This window comes from Vipera berus (genome assembly GCF_964194415.1).
Source record: "Vipera berus genome assembly, chromosome: 3".
NCBI lineage: Eukaryota > Metazoa > Chordata > Lepidosauria > Squamata > Viperidae > Vipera > Vipera berus.
The window spans coordinates 63,661,317-63,678,086 of NC_138204.1; the positions used below are offsets into that span (position 1 = coordinate 63,661,317).

The 16,770-nt window shown below is 42.5% G+C and overlaps 1 protein-coding gene across 6 annotated transcripts in view; it reads left to right on the forward strand.

Annotated features, from left to right (window-relative positions):
- The first annotated feature begins 1,700 nt into the window (after window positions 1–1,700).
- CPT2 (carnitine palmitoyltransferase 2) overlaps window positions 1,701–16,770 on the forward strand; it is a 109,257-nt gene continuing 94,187 nt past the window's right edge. The window contains exons 1-8 of one of the 6 annotated variants that reach the window (XM_081323201.1): window positions 1,885–1,994; window positions 4,058–4,110; window positions 5,359–5,439; window positions 5,779–5,884; window positions 6,053–6,159; window positions 7,665–7,871; window positions 10,777–12,081; window positions 13,757–16,162. In XM_081323201.1, the coding sequence (XP_081179327.1) occupies window positions 10,791–12,081; window positions 13,757–14,088 (1,623 nt within the window). In that variant the 5' untranslated portion in view covers window positions 1,885–1,994; window positions 4,058–4,110; window positions 5,359–5,439; ... (2 more) ...; window positions 7,665–7,871; window positions 10,777–10,790 and the 3' untranslated portion in view covers window positions 14,089–16,162. Of the gene's footprint in view, window positions 1,995–4,057; window positions 4,111–5,358; window positions 5,440–5,778; window positions 5,885–6,052; window positions 6,160–7,107; window positions 7,872–10,008; window positions 10,124–10,776; window positions 12,082–13,756; window positions 16,163–16,770 lie in introns of those variants that run through there. The other 5 variants (XM_081323200.1, XM_081323199.1, XR_014025859.1 and 2 more) reach the window with 5 other exon arrangements.

The following is a 16,770-nucleotide window of genomic DNA, read 5'->3' on the forward strand; positions in this document are numbered from 1 at the left end:
GGGGTCACTTAAGTCAAGTTGAAAGCAAGGTAACCTATTCCTAAGAAAGGGTCAACAGGACTGTGACATAAGGTTAAAAGGTAAAGGTAAAGGTTCCCCCGCACATGCGTGCTAGTCGTTTCCGACTCTAGGGGCCGGTGCTCATCTCCGTTTCAAAGCCGAAGAGCCAGCGCTTGTCCGAGGACGTCTCCGTGGTCATGTGGCCGGCATGACTAGATGCCAAAGGCGCACGGAATGCTGTTACCTTCCCACCGTAGTGGTCCCTATTTTTCTACTTGCATTTTTACGTGCTTTCGAACTGCTAGGTTGGCAGAAGCTGGGACGAGTAACAGGCGCTCACTCTGTTATGAGGCACTCAGGATTTGACCCGCCAAACTGCTGACCATCTGATCAACAAACTCAGGGTCCTAACCCACTGAGCCACCCTGTATTTACTTTTGTGGAAGTAACTCCTATTGAATTCCACAAAAAATGGTGCTTTTTTGGCATGCAGAGAAAGGAAAGGAAAACGGAGAAAATGCGCATCCCAACACCACTCTCTCTCTCTCTCTCTCTCTCTCTCTCTCTCTCTCTCTCTCTCTCTCTCGAGGCGCTACTCTCTGCCCTCTTGTGTTTGTCTCGGTGATTGACAGGTAATTTAATTTGCCCATAAGCTGCTGCGAGCGGAATTGGTGCTTCTGTCACGAAGAACGGAAGGAAAGAATCTCTCTCGCGGTTCCCGAATTACCAGCCCACCCTTTTTATAAGTCTCTGCAGCTCGGGATACGAGGCGCCTTCCCCACGACCTGCTTTGGTCTCAGAAGAAATGGGGAAACAACTTCTGCCTCGGTCTCTCACCCCTCCCACCCCGCCTCGCCCCGCCTTCCACCAGTTAAACCAGTGTCTCCGGTTTGGCACCCTCCAGGTGCCTTGAAGGGCGCTCCAAAACCGGAGCCAAGGGAAACACTGCAGAGTACCCCGCCCCTTTCTGCCACTGGCTTGTACGCTTTGTGGCTCGCGCGAGGGGGGGGAAGGGGGGGAGACGGTGGTGTCTCCAAACTAGGCCAGCTGCAAGACTTGTGGACTTCAACTCCCAGAATTCCCCAGCCACTCAGCTCCCCCCCTCCCCCGCCCTTCAATTCTAGGCGTGGAAATCCACCAGTCTTACAAGTTTGCCAAGTTCGGAGAACTCTCGCTTTACGGGAAGGCGGGCGGGTGGGGTGCTGTCCCTTCAGAGAGAACTGGCTAGTTTGTAGCGCAGAGTCAGCCCCGCCTCGTCTGAGTGTTTTCAGTTCGGGGTCCAGGGGTCTTCAAACTTGGCCCTTTTATGCTGGCTGAGGAATTCTGGGAGTTGAAGTCCACAAGTCATAAAAGGGCCAAGTTTGAAGATCCCTGTCGGGGTCAGTTCAGTTGCTGTGCAAACTTTCCCGAAGTACGGATTAGCGCCGGTGCTAGCAAATTCCGGGAACTCAAATGAGAGGACAGGAACTGATTTTATTTTTGCACAACTCTAGAGATGCTAAGAGATAGTAGGAATCTCTTTGTTTAATTCAACTCCAGATTGAGAGAGGGTTCAGCTTTTGGGTTGCTCACGAGAACATCTAAGGTGAAATGGGAGTTACCGTATTCTAAATTACAGCACAACAAAGAGAGAGAGAGAAAAAAAAAGAGAGAGAGAGACTTAAAACCAGCAACTCGACCTATTATTAATAAGCAGTCCGGGGTGCGCGATCTGCCACCGGGAGCCGTCCCCACGTCTTCTGATCTGAAGTAACTCCTCCCAGGGGCGGGCACCGATGGGTGGCTCTCTCCTTTTCCGCCACCGGGAGGGAAAGTATCCAGACCGCCATGGTGACCGGGGCGCTGCTATTTTCTTCCTTCTCCCTCTTCCGGAGGGCTTGGCTCCCGCCTCTCCTCCTCGGGCCCCGAAGAAACTACAGCCAAGACGATGCGTTCTCCCAGTACTTGCACCGCAGCATCGTCCCCACTATGCATTATCAGAAGAGCCTGCCCCGGTAAGGAAGTGCCTCCTTGGAGACTGGGGTGAAAGAGCAGTGCTTGTGGTCTCTGGTTCCCCGGGAGTGGTCCTGTGGCCCTTCGGCCTCGATCCCTTCCAGCTTTGCTTCTTCGCGTCCTTCGACTGCCTTTTCGAAGTGGCCTTTGGTCCTCGCGTCCAGTTCCCTCCCCTCTTTCAAATAGGAAATTAGGTACACAAGCCCGACTGCTTTTCTCACTGGCTGGGTTTGGGGGAAGCCGCGAAATAAGCTGTACCTTAAAGGACGCTGGCAGTTTGGCGGGTCGAATCCTGAGTGCCGAGTAACAGAGTGAGCGCCTGTTACTTGTCCCAGCTTCTGCCAACCTAGCAGTTCGAAAGCACATAAAAATGCAAGTAGAAAAAATAGGGACCACTAGGGTGGGAAGGTAACAGCGTTCTGTGCGCCTTTGGCGTCTAGTCATGCCGGCCACAGAGACGTCCTCAAACGTTGGCTCTTTGGCTTTGAAACGGAGATGAGCACCAGCCCCTAGAGTCAGAAACGACTAGCACACATGTGCGGGGGTACCTTTACCGTTTAAGTCGCACACGGAAGCTCCCTAAATTGCAATTGCAATTTCCTTAGAAATTCATTCCTGTGGCACTCGGCACAAACTCCTGAAAGAGCAAGGGCCGAGGGAGACTCTCTCAAGCGTCGCCCTGTCCCAAAAGGGCTTTTTCCAAAAGTCAAACTGAGTTTTTTTTTGTTTTTTGTTTTCCTCCTTTGAAAATGTTTCGCTTCTCAAACCAATCTTTCCATTTCGCATCCAAGCTTCTTGGGTGAGAAAAGAAACGTTTTCGAAGGAAAGGACGCCCTCCCCCCACCACAAAAGTCCAGTTGTCTCTTGGAAGAGGCATCTTTGGGTCTTCAAAGAGCACACAGTTTGTTCCATTTCATAACTGGTCTCCATAGAGAAGCAGGCTTGTGTTTGGTAAGAGTTTCATGCTAGAAAATTGCAGTGATTTGACAAATTTCTTGCTTCGGGAATCGGGGAGTATTGACCAATTGCCTTCTTAAGGTGAACTTGGAGAGGAGATGTTTGGACAAATGGGTTTAGCCATCATCTGAACTTGACCTATAGGATAAGTGGGGCTTTATGCTTCTGCCTACCTTCTGGCTCATCCTAAGACCTGATATGCCCACCTCATGAATCAGATAGTGTTGGGGAGTTCCCAATAACATAGGAGAGTACCTTTTGATCCACTGCAGAGCTTGATTCATGGATGCAGATTGTTGAGAAAGGTGATCTGCCTACCAGCTGGGTGTCACTTTGCAGGGCAGTGTAGGGAAAAAAATGTCTTCATCAATTAGGTAAATTGCTATGCCAAGTGATGTACTTGCCTTCACCCTCCTCCCATGCAAACAATTGACAGCAGCCAATAGTATCCCAGTCCCTGCTGAGTCATCACCATAATCCCTACTAAAGTGCTACATGCATACCATACAGTAAAAGCCTTTGAACAAGATAGTACTTTGCAGAAATCCATAAGGAAGATCTCTTTGCATTGAAATTAGTCATGCTTGTATTTTATGAACTCAAGGATAAATGGAAAGCTACATCTACATCATTTTTGAACCCAGATGTCTGACAGGTTGCCAGGGACTCAAAGCTGCATAGGATGCCAGTTCACCATGAGTATTCATGTGATACCTGGTTATCCTCATTATGCAGTTTGGACATACATATGTACATTATTTATTCATAGTCATAACATACCAATGAGTTTCCTGCAGTTATCATTCACCTGAAGCAGCAAAGTTAAACTTTTGTTTAAAAAAACATATAGTATGTGTGACCTCAGAACAAAGATTTTAATTTGTCTTAATAGCTGGATTGTGCAAAGTTAAACTTTTGCTTAAAAACATATAGTACAGTAGTATAATGTGTGACCTCAGAACAAAGATTTTAATTTGTCTTAATAGCTGGATTGCGCTGATGCTAGCAAATTCTGTGAACTCATGAGAGGACAGGAACTAATTTTATTTTTGCACAACTCTAGAGATGCTAAGAGATAGTATGAATCTCTTGTTTAATTCAACTCCAGATTAAGAGAATGTTCAGCTTTTGGATTGCTCACAAGAACATCTAAGCTGAAATGTGAGTTACTGTATTTTAAATTACAGCACAGCAAAGAGTTGTGTTAAGAGCTCAAAATGACAAAGGGAAAATGCAAGTGCTTCATTGCAGTTGGTAATGAAAGAAGACCAGAATAAAATATGGTATGTAGGTGAAAGGGTAATGCTAAAAGCAGGACATGATTCTCATCATTGCTATTCAGAGTTATATATTATTATTATTTTTAATTTGTTGTACCTTCAAGTCAGTTTTTGACTCCTGGCGATGGTCTGGACTAGTCCCTACAATTTTCAAGGACTGATTCTATGTATCTATGTAATTACTAATGCCTTTGTATCTATTTTGTTGACTTTATGCATTGTTCATTTCTAAATTGAGAGTCAGTTTGGTGTAGTGCTTAAGGCTAGAAACCAGGAGACTGTGAGTTCTAGACCTGCCTTAAGGCCTGACAGCAGTTGGGTGACCTTGGGACAGTCACTCTTTCTTAGCCCTAGGAAGAAGGCAATGGCAAACCACTTGCAAAAATGTTGCCAAGAAAATTCCAGGGACTAGTCCAGGCATCACCAGGAGTAAACAATGACTTGAACAATGACTTTTAAAATCAGTCTACCTAGGATTATTCTATTAAGGTCAAAGTGTACTATTTAGTTGTCTAAATAGCAGTGAATTCAACACTGCATACTTTGCCCTTTTACTGTTCCTGCTAAATGAGTAACCTAAATAGAGGTTACCGTGGCAAAAGAGATAGACATCATCCAATATACCGTACCTTAAATATTAACTTAAATGTTAATGTGGAAGCATTTGAGCCAGTTGTACAGTATTCTTCTCCTCCTCTTATTTTCCATTTCCCAGTTGTTAATACGCAACAATATGCAACTATTTTTGCTTAGTTACTGTGCTCAATGCTCACTGGTTTATTTGTGGGATTGGAGTTTATTTATGCATTGTACTTACGCAGAAATACTGATAAAATTGTTTTAAGTCTGGAAGGCATTTTTCTGATGTAAGACTTTATTATAGGTTATGATTAATAGAATCTCTTTTTGTTTCTTTATTAATTTGCTTACTTCAGAATAGCCGAATGCTATTTTGTATCATCAATAAATTATGCATAGATATAAGTTATAGTGTTACAGCTGCTTTGGAGCGTGTATTTAAATTAAAAACTGCTTGACCATTTAATCTATCAACATGTTTTTCTTGAGAGTTTGTGATAACATTTTTTTTAACTTCACAGACTCAATATTTTATTCCTCTTGTTATTAGTTTGCCCATTCCAAAACTTGAAGATACAATTAGAAGATACCTGAATGCTCAGAAACCTCTTTTGGATGATGATCAATTCAGGTAAGAACAAGCTTCCATCTCTCTGATATCCTGTCTAGGTACCTATCTCAGCCTGCAGGTTGCCTTACAGATGTGCTGCATTATAGCTCCCGTTCTCCTGACTATTGTTTGTGCTGACTGAGACTCATGACAATACTAAACTATGCAGTCTCAGAAAAACCTTCTAAATAGCACTTTTCTCCCCTTTGCATTTCAGAACAGTTAATTCAAATGCAGATCTAAATAGCAATAGCAATAACATTTAGACTTATATATCACCCCATAGTGCTTTACTATGGGCAGTTTACAATGTCAGCATATTGCCCCCAACAATCTGGGTTCTTATTTTACTGACTTCAGGAGGATGGAAGGCTGAGCTGATTTTGATTGAACTACAGGCTGTGGGCAGAGTTGGCCTGCTAGGCTGCATTGTAACCATCATGCCACCAGGACTCCTTTTGCCTAGGTAACAGTTCTTCCATATTATAATCAAGGTCATCTTCTTTATACTTTGCATTATATCAGGTTAGCAGAGCCTTATTATTTAGTAGCATACTTTTCCTTTTCACTCAAAATATTGTATATATCAGAGAGATATGCTAAATTTCCTCCTCTGTGTCTTTTTTAAATTTAGGAAAACAAAACAACTGGCTGGCAATTTTGAGAATGGCATTGGGAGAGAATTGCATGATCATTTGGTTGCAAAGGACAAACAAAACAAACATACTAGTTACATTTCAGGTAGGAAAATGATTGTGAAATGTTACTTATCTTCCTGATGTCTTTTCCTTAAACTGTTCAATTAAGAATCAGTTCTAACCCAGCAGATAGCAAAGAATGGATCTTCCTTTTCATTAACTCGGGCTGAAGCTACAGGTCCAGAACTGGCTTTGAGGCTTGTTTGCATTTTGAATGGTTAACGTTTCCTTTAGGAGTGTGCACGAAATGGAAAGTATACTTTCTTTCAAACCAGGAACAGATCTGTGTGTTCCAAACATTTTCTCGAACCATTTCAGTTTATCCACAGTTCAGCAGAACCAATGGCCAAGAGCTTTTGGTTGTTCCAGGTTTCAAGACAAAATTAAATCTGGAGGGATCCTGGAGTGATTTTTCTGCAGGGAATAGGCCAAAGCTGTACAGATTACCTCTTCTCTCCATTCCTTGCCTTAGTAGCTCACAGCATGATATATTTCCCTGGCATGCCCCATTTCTCTTTCCCTCCCTCCCTCCCTCTCCTTTCATGTACTACATAACCTATCTTGCTATATATCCACTCTAGTCTTCCCAGTGACTTTTCTCCCCTCACCACTGCTGATGTCCTTGGCCGTTCTTCACTGTTACTTCTCTACACAGAACAATTAAATTTGTATTTTATATTGATGTGTTTTTAAAATGCCCTGTAAACCGCCCTGAGTCCTTCGGGAAAGGGCGGTATATAAATCTAATAAAATCTAAAATCTAAAATCTAAATTTATAGCCTGGACATAACATTCAAAGACATTTGTCTCAGTTTGGGCTATCAGAAACTTCTGTTCCATACATGGAATTTCTTGAGTCAAAGCTGAATGTGTGTCCCCACAAAGATTGGGTTGGATTTAGTCTTAAGCCAAAACCCTGGAGCCCCAGAATAATTTCCAAGAGAAGCTGCAAGATACATTAGGTTCCTTCTTCTAAATCTAGAGAATGGAAGAGAATACAGTGGATAGGTGGAACAAGCATCTCTTTCCATGCAGAATGTGGCAGGTTCAACTCTTAGCATCTCTAGGAGGAAAGCAGGGTGACCTAATTACCACGCAGTTGCCTTTTATTTACTTAAACACTCTTCAAGTAGGGAAGGAGGAAATGAGAAGGAAAGTTTTTTGGTGCAGGAAAAAAGATGCTATTTTATTTGTTATAGCAGTGGTTTTTCAAACTGGGGGTAATTTGAGCATAGTTTGGGGCTAATGGAGCAATTTCTAACTGCTTGGGAGTTGAGAATCCAGATTGCTGCTGCAGAGATGCTGGTACAAAACAACAGACTCTTGGCTTTGTGTGTTTGTGTTTGTGTGTGTGGGGGGTGCAATGGAATTATTTGAGATAGGGAAATAGAGAAATTGGTTCAAACAATTGAAGAACTGCTGTATTATAAATTTCATGTACTGCCGATTCCATATGCCATTCTGAGAAATAAAATATACGGTCTGTAGAAAAAAGAGTGATCATACTAACTTAATGACCATTACCAACAAAATATTAATCTATTGCAGGCTGCTAAACTTTATGGTTTGGGAAAAAGAGAACAGTCAGGATGAGATAAAGAGAAGGAAACTTACTTCAGCAGATGGAGGAATACCACAACATAAAGAAAGGAGACAGCAAAAATAAGACAAAAAAATGAAAGAGAAAAAAAAAAATAGAAGAACAGCAAGGAAGAGAACATTTATAGAATTTAGATTAGTGAACTTAATTTACAGGTAATCCTTGACTTATGACTGTTCATTTAATAGGCTCAATGTTACGAATGGCCTTGGAAAAAGTGACTTATGACCTGTACTTGCACTTATAAACCTTGCACCACCTGTTGGTCACGTGATGGCAACTTGAGCACTTGGCAACAGGCTCACATTTATGACTGACTGCAGTGTCCTGTGGTCTCATGAACCTGATTTCTGACCTTCCCAGGTAGCTTTTGACAAACAAAGTCAAGTGGGGAAGGCAGATTTCCTTAACAACTGCTGTCACGTGATCACATGGTTATGTGATCATGCTTTGTGACTTTTTTTGCTGATTTATGGCCAGAAATGCCCATTGGGGAAGATGGATTTGCTTAACAACTGCATGATTCACTTACTGACTGCCATAAAAATTATTGTAAAATTGGGTCCAACTTGTCTTATGACTCCAGTGACTCCTATGTTTTTTTCTTCTTCTTACATGTATGATATTGGCATCTAAAATGTACATGTAGTCCTTGAGTTACGACTGGAATGGTCAGGCTCATAATGGTCATGTGGTTTATTAAGCAAATGCTGTGGTCATTAAGCAAACTCTTGAGGACTGTCTGTGCCTAGGGTAAACAGCATGTTTGTATACCACATGCCAATTATTATTGATAGAAATCTCACATTTGACTGTTTTATTTCTCAGCTGAATCCTTCTGTGAAAGAGTGACTCATTACACAGTACATAAACAAGTCTCTGAATTAAATACTTGTGGATTTAAAATGCTATCCTTCCCATCCTATTTGCTTGAGAGTAGACTAAGAAGTGATTATGCATTAAAACTTAGCCAAATTATAATCTTTCCACTGAATGAAAAAAACAAAATGTCCAGAAGCAAAATATAGAGAGTCATGTGGAAATGGAAGGAATTGTATCATTATTCTCCTTCCCCACCCCACCTATTTTTCTTCTATTTGAAATAAAATGCTAAAAGATTTATTTTATTTTTTTTTAAATTCCATTTATATCCCGCCCTTCTCCGAAGACTCAGGGCGGCTTACAAACTTAGCAGTAGCCTTCATTCTATGTATATGCCTGCTTATTAGGGCTTTCACACACACCCCAAGCGGCATTATTACAAAGTCAGCTTAATTGCCCCCAACAATCTGGGTCCTCATTTTACCTACCTCGGAAGGATGGAAGGCTGAGTCAACCTTGAGCCTGGTGGGATGCGAACCTGCACTAATTGCAGGCAGCTGGTGTTACTTAAGGAGGCATTAGCCCACTGCTCCACCAAGGCTCTGTTATCTGTTTAGGTGAAATTTAGGAAGACGATAGTGGAGTAGCTCTCTCTTTCTGTGGGCAATTAATAAGCAGCAGCCGAGGAAAGTTGACTGAGAGAAAATGGTTACTTATAAGCAGAATATAAGTGGGAAATCCAAGGTAATTCTTGCAAATCAAAATCACACAAAATTGTTTGATTCCATTTCATATGGGCAGCATCTCTGTCCTAATCTGGAGCAGAATTGGTGGTCTAAATGCACATTATTTACTACTTCCTTATCATGTTCTGTAGAGCCCAGGATTTTGGGTTGTAGACTTGTTTTCTGATAGTTTACTGCTAACCTGTCATGAACCTGTGAAAATTAAAAATTAGTAGCACAGGAATGTCACTTTTATGCCAATGTATTTGTCTGAAGGTTCAGACTCTGCAGGCGATTACCCCAGTATTAATATTTTTTTTGTAGTCCTCATATTTGTGAAGAAATCCCACACTTTTTATGCCAAGTATAGAATTCAGTTACTTTAGTGCAGGGGTGTCAAACTCAATTTCATTGAGGGCCGCATCAGCATTGCGGTTGCCCTCAGGGGGCCGGGTGGGTGTGGCCAGGGTGGGCGTGGCCTACTGGGTGGGCGTGGCTAGAGTGCGTATGGCCTACTGGGTGGGCGTGGCCAGCTCTACATCGTTGGCATCAAGGGTGCCTATGGGGGCCCAGGCAGGAGTGGGACAGATCTGAGGGTCTCTGGCAGAAGGAGGGTCTCTGGGCCAGGGCCAAGGCAGTGGGGGCCGTTCCCTCACTGTTTCCAGGATGGCTTCGCGGGCCACATGAAACCACTTCGCGGGCCGGATCTGGCCCCCGGGCCTTGTGTTTGACATGTCTGCTTTAGTGGATAGAAAGAAGCCAGGAATTAGAAGTGAAATCTTTGCTGGGGAACTGAAACTTTTGGAGAAAAAAAAAAGAAAGAAAAACACAGGAAAGAGCAGAAGCAACGGGGCAAAAAGGTAAAAGAAAAAGCCAGAGTGTATTTGTGTGTGTCTTTTTTCATTGAAGACAAATGATAAATGAACAAAGGGGAGAGCAAATGGTAAATGAGCATTGGATGCAAAACGAATGCCCCATATTAAATTAATGGCAGGAAATTTAAAAGAAATTCTGTTTTCAGTTGTCACTAACTTGGAAAGTTTTATACTACATCCCATAGATCTTCAAACTTGGCCCTTTTATGACTTGTGGACTTCAACTGGCTGGCTGAGGAATTCTGGGAGTTGAAGTCCACAAGTCATAAAAGGGCCAAGTTTGAAGACCCCTGCCGTAGATCTTCATTAAATAGGCTTTTAACTGGAGTCCCTCACATAAGCATCCCATGTTAACGACATTTGAAGAGCGGCGTGGTGGCCTAGTGGTGAAAATGCTCATCTCCCACTCGGAAGGTTGAGAGTTCAATCCTAGGTAACGGCAGATGTTTCTCTCCCAGGGCGCAAAGAAAAAAACATCTGCTGCAAACTCTGCATTGTATCATGAAGGGCTTCCAGCCAGCAAACAATCAGCTCCATCCAGTTGCCCTGACTCTACCCCAATTTAAGGGATTACATATTTGTAAAAAGGGACTTAATGATACGTGAACTTTACTTCTATGGTTGCCTCTTAATTTCAGGTCCCTGGTTTGATATGTATCTTCAGGCACGGGAACCTATTATTCTTAACTTCAATCCATTCATGGCTTTCAGTCCTGACCCCAAACCTGAATACAACGATCAGCTTGTGAAAGCCACCAACATGACAGTTTCTGCTTTACGTTTCTTGAAGACTCTTCGGGCAGGCATCTTAGAACCAGAGGTGTTTCATCTGAACCCGTCCAAAAGCGACACTCCCAGGTTCAAAAAGTTTATTCGATTGGTCCCTTCTTCTCTCTCCTGGTTTGGTGCCTATATGATGAATGCCTACCCACTAGACATGTCACAATACTTCAGACTTTTCAATTCTACGCGGCTGCCTAAACCCAAGAAAGACGAGCTGTTTACAGATGACCATGCAAGGCATTTACTGGTGCTTAGAAATGGCCACTTCTATGTTTTTGACGTGATAGACCAAAATGGCGATATAGTGAAACCCTCAGAAATTCAAGCCCATTTAAAATTCATCCTTTCGGACAATGCTGCGGTTCCAGCATCTCCTCTTGCTTATCTAACTACCGAAAACCGGGACACCTGGGCGACTCTGAGACAGGAACTCCTTGACAATGGCAACGGGGAGGCCTTAAGGAAAGTGGATTCAGCCATATTCTGTCTGTGCCTTGATGATTTCCCAATTAAAGATATCGACCATTTGTCTCGTGTTATGCTCCATGGCGATGGCACTAACAGGTGGTACGACAAATCGTTTAATCTTATTTTAACTAAAGATGGCTCTGCAGCAGTTCACTTTGAGCATGCTTGGGGAGATGGTGTAGCTATGCTTAGGTTCCAAAACGAAGTCTTTAAAGACAGCACCCAGACTCCTGCCGTTACTCCTCAGTCTCTGCCAGCTGCCTGCGATTCGCACAGAGCTGTAGAGAAGCTGAATTTTAAACTGAACGATGCCTTAAAAGAAGGAATTACCAAAGCCAAGCAAAAATTTGATGCCACTGTGAAAAAGCTAACGCTGAAGTCCATCCGGTTTGAAAGAGGAGGCAAGGAATTCATAAAGACCCAGAAGCTGAGTCCTGATGCCATCGTCCAGCTTGCCTTCCAGTTGGCTTTTCTTAGGCAATATGGGCAGACAGTTGCCACCTATGAATCTTGTAGCACAGCAGCATTCAAACATGGTCGCACTGAAACGATCCGGCCTGCTTCGGTTTACACAAAGGCATGCTCAGAGGCATTAGTCAAGAGGCAGTCCAAGCACAGTACTGTGGAATTACGCCAGATGATCACAGAGTGCTCCACGTATCACGGTCAACTCACAAAAGAAGCTGCTCTGGGTTAGTATAGCTGGGGAGTTGTGGTGATCTTCAGCCTTGCTTTTGGTTACACTGATTGCAGCCGTTTTCTTAACGTTGAGTTCTCTGTGGAACAAATGTGAGTGCAGCCATATAGCTTTTTTTTTTAAAGTAACTTCATCCAATTGCAAAATGTCATTTAGATAACATTGAGTTCATTGATCAATGAATTGATTCATTCATTCAGTTTAGATGCTGCCTGACTCCAACTGACTGGAAGGCTCACAACAATAGATTTATATACCAAGATTACAAAATACTTCAGTATAGTGTTTTGAGAAGTAAATGTTATGCAAATTGGCAGCATGCCCTCCTCACTACCTGTTGGGACTGCTCCAGAGCAGTCCACATACAGCTTACCTTTGAAGACCATCCTGAACCTATCGCTGCTTCAGTACAGAGCAGCTTGGGTGTTATCTGGTGCACAATACCATCCTAGGGCTTAACTGGTAGTGATTATGAAGGTTCTGCACCATCTGCCAGTAGGGCGAAACTCAAAATGCTGGTTTTGTCCTATAAAGCCCTTTATGGTTGGCACTTAGGTGTGTTCAGGAACTCCCTTTCCAATTGAGGTTGACCCATTTTGAGATATTCATCCTGGAAGAAACTGCTTATGGTGCCCCATCTTTACAAGAAGGATAGAGATGGGACTGAGATCAGGAAGTGCTCCTTTTCAGCCATGGCTGTGGTGCTTTGGAGTATCTTCCTTCTGGAATTGACACATTGCTATTAGTTTTTTGAAAACAGGTTTTTATTTTTTATTTTATTTTTATTCCATTTATATCCCGCCCTTCTCCGAAGACTCAGGGCGGCTTACAAGCTTAGCAGTAGCCTTCATTCTATGTATATGCCTGCTTATTAGGGCTTTTCACACACACCCCAAGCGACATTATTACAAAGTCAGCTTAATTGCCCCCAACAATCTGGGTCCTCATTTTACCTACCTCGGAAGGATGGAAGGCTGAGTCAACCTTGAGCCTGGTGGGATGTGAACCTGCACTAATTGCAGGCAGCTGGTGTTACTTAAGGAGGCATTAGCCCACTGCTCCACCAAGGCTCTTGGTTAAAACTGAATTATTGTGGAATAATAACCTCTGGGAGGTCAGTACCTATTTCTTTATAAAATGTATGTGCTACTTCAAACCAGGTGGTCTCCAGGCAATTTATCTGTATATCACAGATATACAATAAAAATAAAACAATTAAAAAATAAGCAATACATTAATATAGCAAATCTAAATCCTACATGAATGGCTCCAGAATCAGTTCTGAAACACCCTCTGGAAAAATCAAATCTTTACACTTATTAGAAAAGAAAAGATGTTGCCTGTGTTTTACTGCTCTGCTTTAATTTTTATATAGTGGTATCCTTACCAAGAGCATATTAATCTTCACTAGCACCAGAAGTCACTGAGATATTAACTCAATAACATTTCAGATGGCATAAAGCCTCCTGGGCACTGAAAGAGATTAATATAGTGACTGAAACTGTTTAAATAAATTAATTTAGGGCTTATTTAAATAAGATCACATAATTTTTTTTACAATAGTTTTTAATTTAAGAGCCATTTGTGCCATTTGTAAGTGTCATAAAATAGGATTTAGAAACAAGTAGTGACATTTGCCGAGCCACTCACTGTTGTATTTTTCTTGACAGGTCAGGGATTTGATCGTCACCTCTTTGCATTGCGGTGTGAAGCAGAATCCCAAGGAATTTCTTTGCCAGATCTTTACAAGGACCAAGCTTATGCCCTAATTAATCACAACATTCTTTCCACAAGTACTTTGAACAGCTCATCTGTGATCCTAGGTGGATTTGGGCCGGTGGTGCCTGATGGATTCGGTTTAGGTTATAGCATATGGGATAACCAGATTGGGTGCAATGTTTCGGCTTATCCATCTAGGAATGTACCAGAATTCCTGCAGTGTGTGCACAAGTCACTAGATGATATTTTTGATATTTTAGAAGGGAAACAAATTAGTAATTAAGATAGAGCAGGGCTGGCTTTCTTAAATGTGTGACTTCCTCTGGCTCAAGGGTAATGTTCTAGAATCTAGCTGGACTATGACTTGTTTCTCCTTTTTAAAAATGACAGATTAAGGCCTGGAGAAAAAGAAAATAATGTAAAGAGAGTTAAAGAGCCGGCCCACTGGGTTTTAACATTTGCCGTGACTAAGTTGTTACACTGATTTTAATGACTGTTCTCTAAATATGACTAAGGCTAGATCCAACTCTCTGAGTATAAATGGACTTCAATTATAAAAAAAGTGTTGTCTACTATCTATCAGCCAACAGAAGGTCTTGCAGTATGTCTGCTTGATACATCTTCGAGGATTCATTTGATCTTTGCTAATATATATGTTTAATTTTTAATACTCATTAACTATCCAAGGTCCCTTACAACTTTTATTATTATATGAGTGGATGACATTTAGATAGCAACACCCCTTTTGTGAGGCTTTATGTAAAAGACAATTCAGTGTTATACATTTATTTTTGTAAAAGGAAAGAAATCTTGACTAGCATGTTCATTGGAGCAGAAATGTTCATGTACTTCCTGAGATCTGCCTTGTGACACTCAAGTGAAACTTTTGGAATTCTTACAACAAACAGTTACAGGAATATTCAATAAGGCAAGCACCAAATTTACCCAAGAGGAAGAATAAAAAACAAAACCTTGAATGTAAGACAGAGGATTTGTTTCCATTTAGTCTTCCTTCCTCACAAGCAAAAATCTTGTAAAAATGCCCATTTGTGCCTAGTAAACTGAAGTTAACTACTGCAGAGAATGACAGAATTGTGCGATTCGAAGTGAAACTCTTAGCTGAGACACTGACCACTAGGTATATCAGGCCCACCCTGGTGTTCGGTGTAACTAAAAATATGATATAGTATACACACTGGTAAAAAAAATCTCTCCCCAAATAAATGGGGTGGAAATCATATAAAATGGCATACATGGAGAAATAACATGAAACATCCCTATCTGCTCTGAAAGCTTAAGGGACGATAAGACAGGTAGTCTCAACTTACAGCCACATTGGGACCAGGATTTCCACTGTTAAGCAAGGTAGTTGATAAATGCCTCACACCTGATTTTACAACCTTTTTGCCACGGTTAAGTGAATTGCTGCAGTTGTTAAGTGAATCACGTGGTCATTAAGCAAATTCACCTTGCCCTATTGACTTTTCTCCTTGGAAGCCGGCTGGGAAGGTCAACACATGGTAATCACATGATCTAAAGAGGCTGCAACCCTCATAAACACATGCCAGGTGCCAAGCACCCAAATCTTCATCACACGACTGTGGGGATGCTATGATGGTCATAAGTGTGAGGACCAGTCATTTTTTTCAGTGCTGTTGTAACTTCAAACGGTCACTGTATGATGGTTGTTAAGTCAAGGACTACCTGAAATATCATTCTGTCAAGAGCTTCCAGCTGAAATGTATCCTGAAAGCTTCCTGTTGAATAAATGTGGCATTGTATGTCGACGTACATCCGCTTACATGTGTCTACTAGAAGCAACATACAAACAAAAACCAAAATAACTATAACTAATGGTGCCTAAGTAAAATTAATTGCCTAAAAAAATAAGGTTCCTCATTTAGAAAATTCTTATTTCTGCACTGAAACACAAGAATACAGGCTCATATATTCCTTTACCTCCCAATAGGATCAGGTCCACCCCTTTCACCTAGAACAGGGGTAGGCAACCTTGGATCTTTCATGAATTGTGGACCTCAATACCCAGAATTCCTGAACCAGCCATGCTGACTCAGCAATTCTGGGAGCTGAAGTCCAGAAGTCATAAAAGTGCCAAGGTTGCCTACCCGTGGCTAGAACTAGTCACAGCTTCCCAAGAGGAGACGCTTAGGGTCCCCATTATACAACAGGATTGATATGAAATCAATCAACAGCTTGTTTCCTGAGATTTGACTGATGCCCACTTGGTTGGCTTTATGGAAGGCTTTTGAGAACGGTCCTTTTCTGAGAAGCATTCAGCCGTTTTGTTTCATTATTTGATACTTCGGCTGTTTTTACAGTGGAACTTTTTTCTTATTTTGTAGCTAGACATTTTATAGAGCAGACATGTCAAACACAAGGCCCGGGGGCCGGATCCAGCCCACAAAGTGGTTTCATGTGGCCTGCGAAGCCATCCTGGAAACAGTGAGGGAACGGCCCCCACTGCCTTGGCCCTGGCCCAGAGACCCTCCTTCTGCCAGAGACCCTCAGATCTGTCCCACTCCTGCCCAGGCCCCCATAGGCACCCTTGATGCGAATAATGTATTGCTGGCCACGCCCACCCAGTAGGCCATACGCACTCTAGCCATGCCCACCCAGTAGGCCACGCCCACCCAGGCCATACCCACCCGGTCCCCTGTGGGCAACCGCAATACTGATGCGGCCCTCAATGAAATTGAGTTTGACACCCATGAGGGTCGAAAAGCCATTGCATTCTTTAATCCTTGCCTTTTTAGTTTTTGTCAACAGCCTAGATCAGGGGTGTCAAACTCAATTTCACTGAGGGCCACATCAGCGTTATGGTTGCCCTCAGGGGGCCAGGTGGGCGTGACCAAGTGGGCGTGACCGGGTGGGCGTGGTCAGCTCAATGCTGCTCACTCAGCGCAGCTTACTTGAAATGCCTGGGTCAGGAGAGAACAAGTTGCAC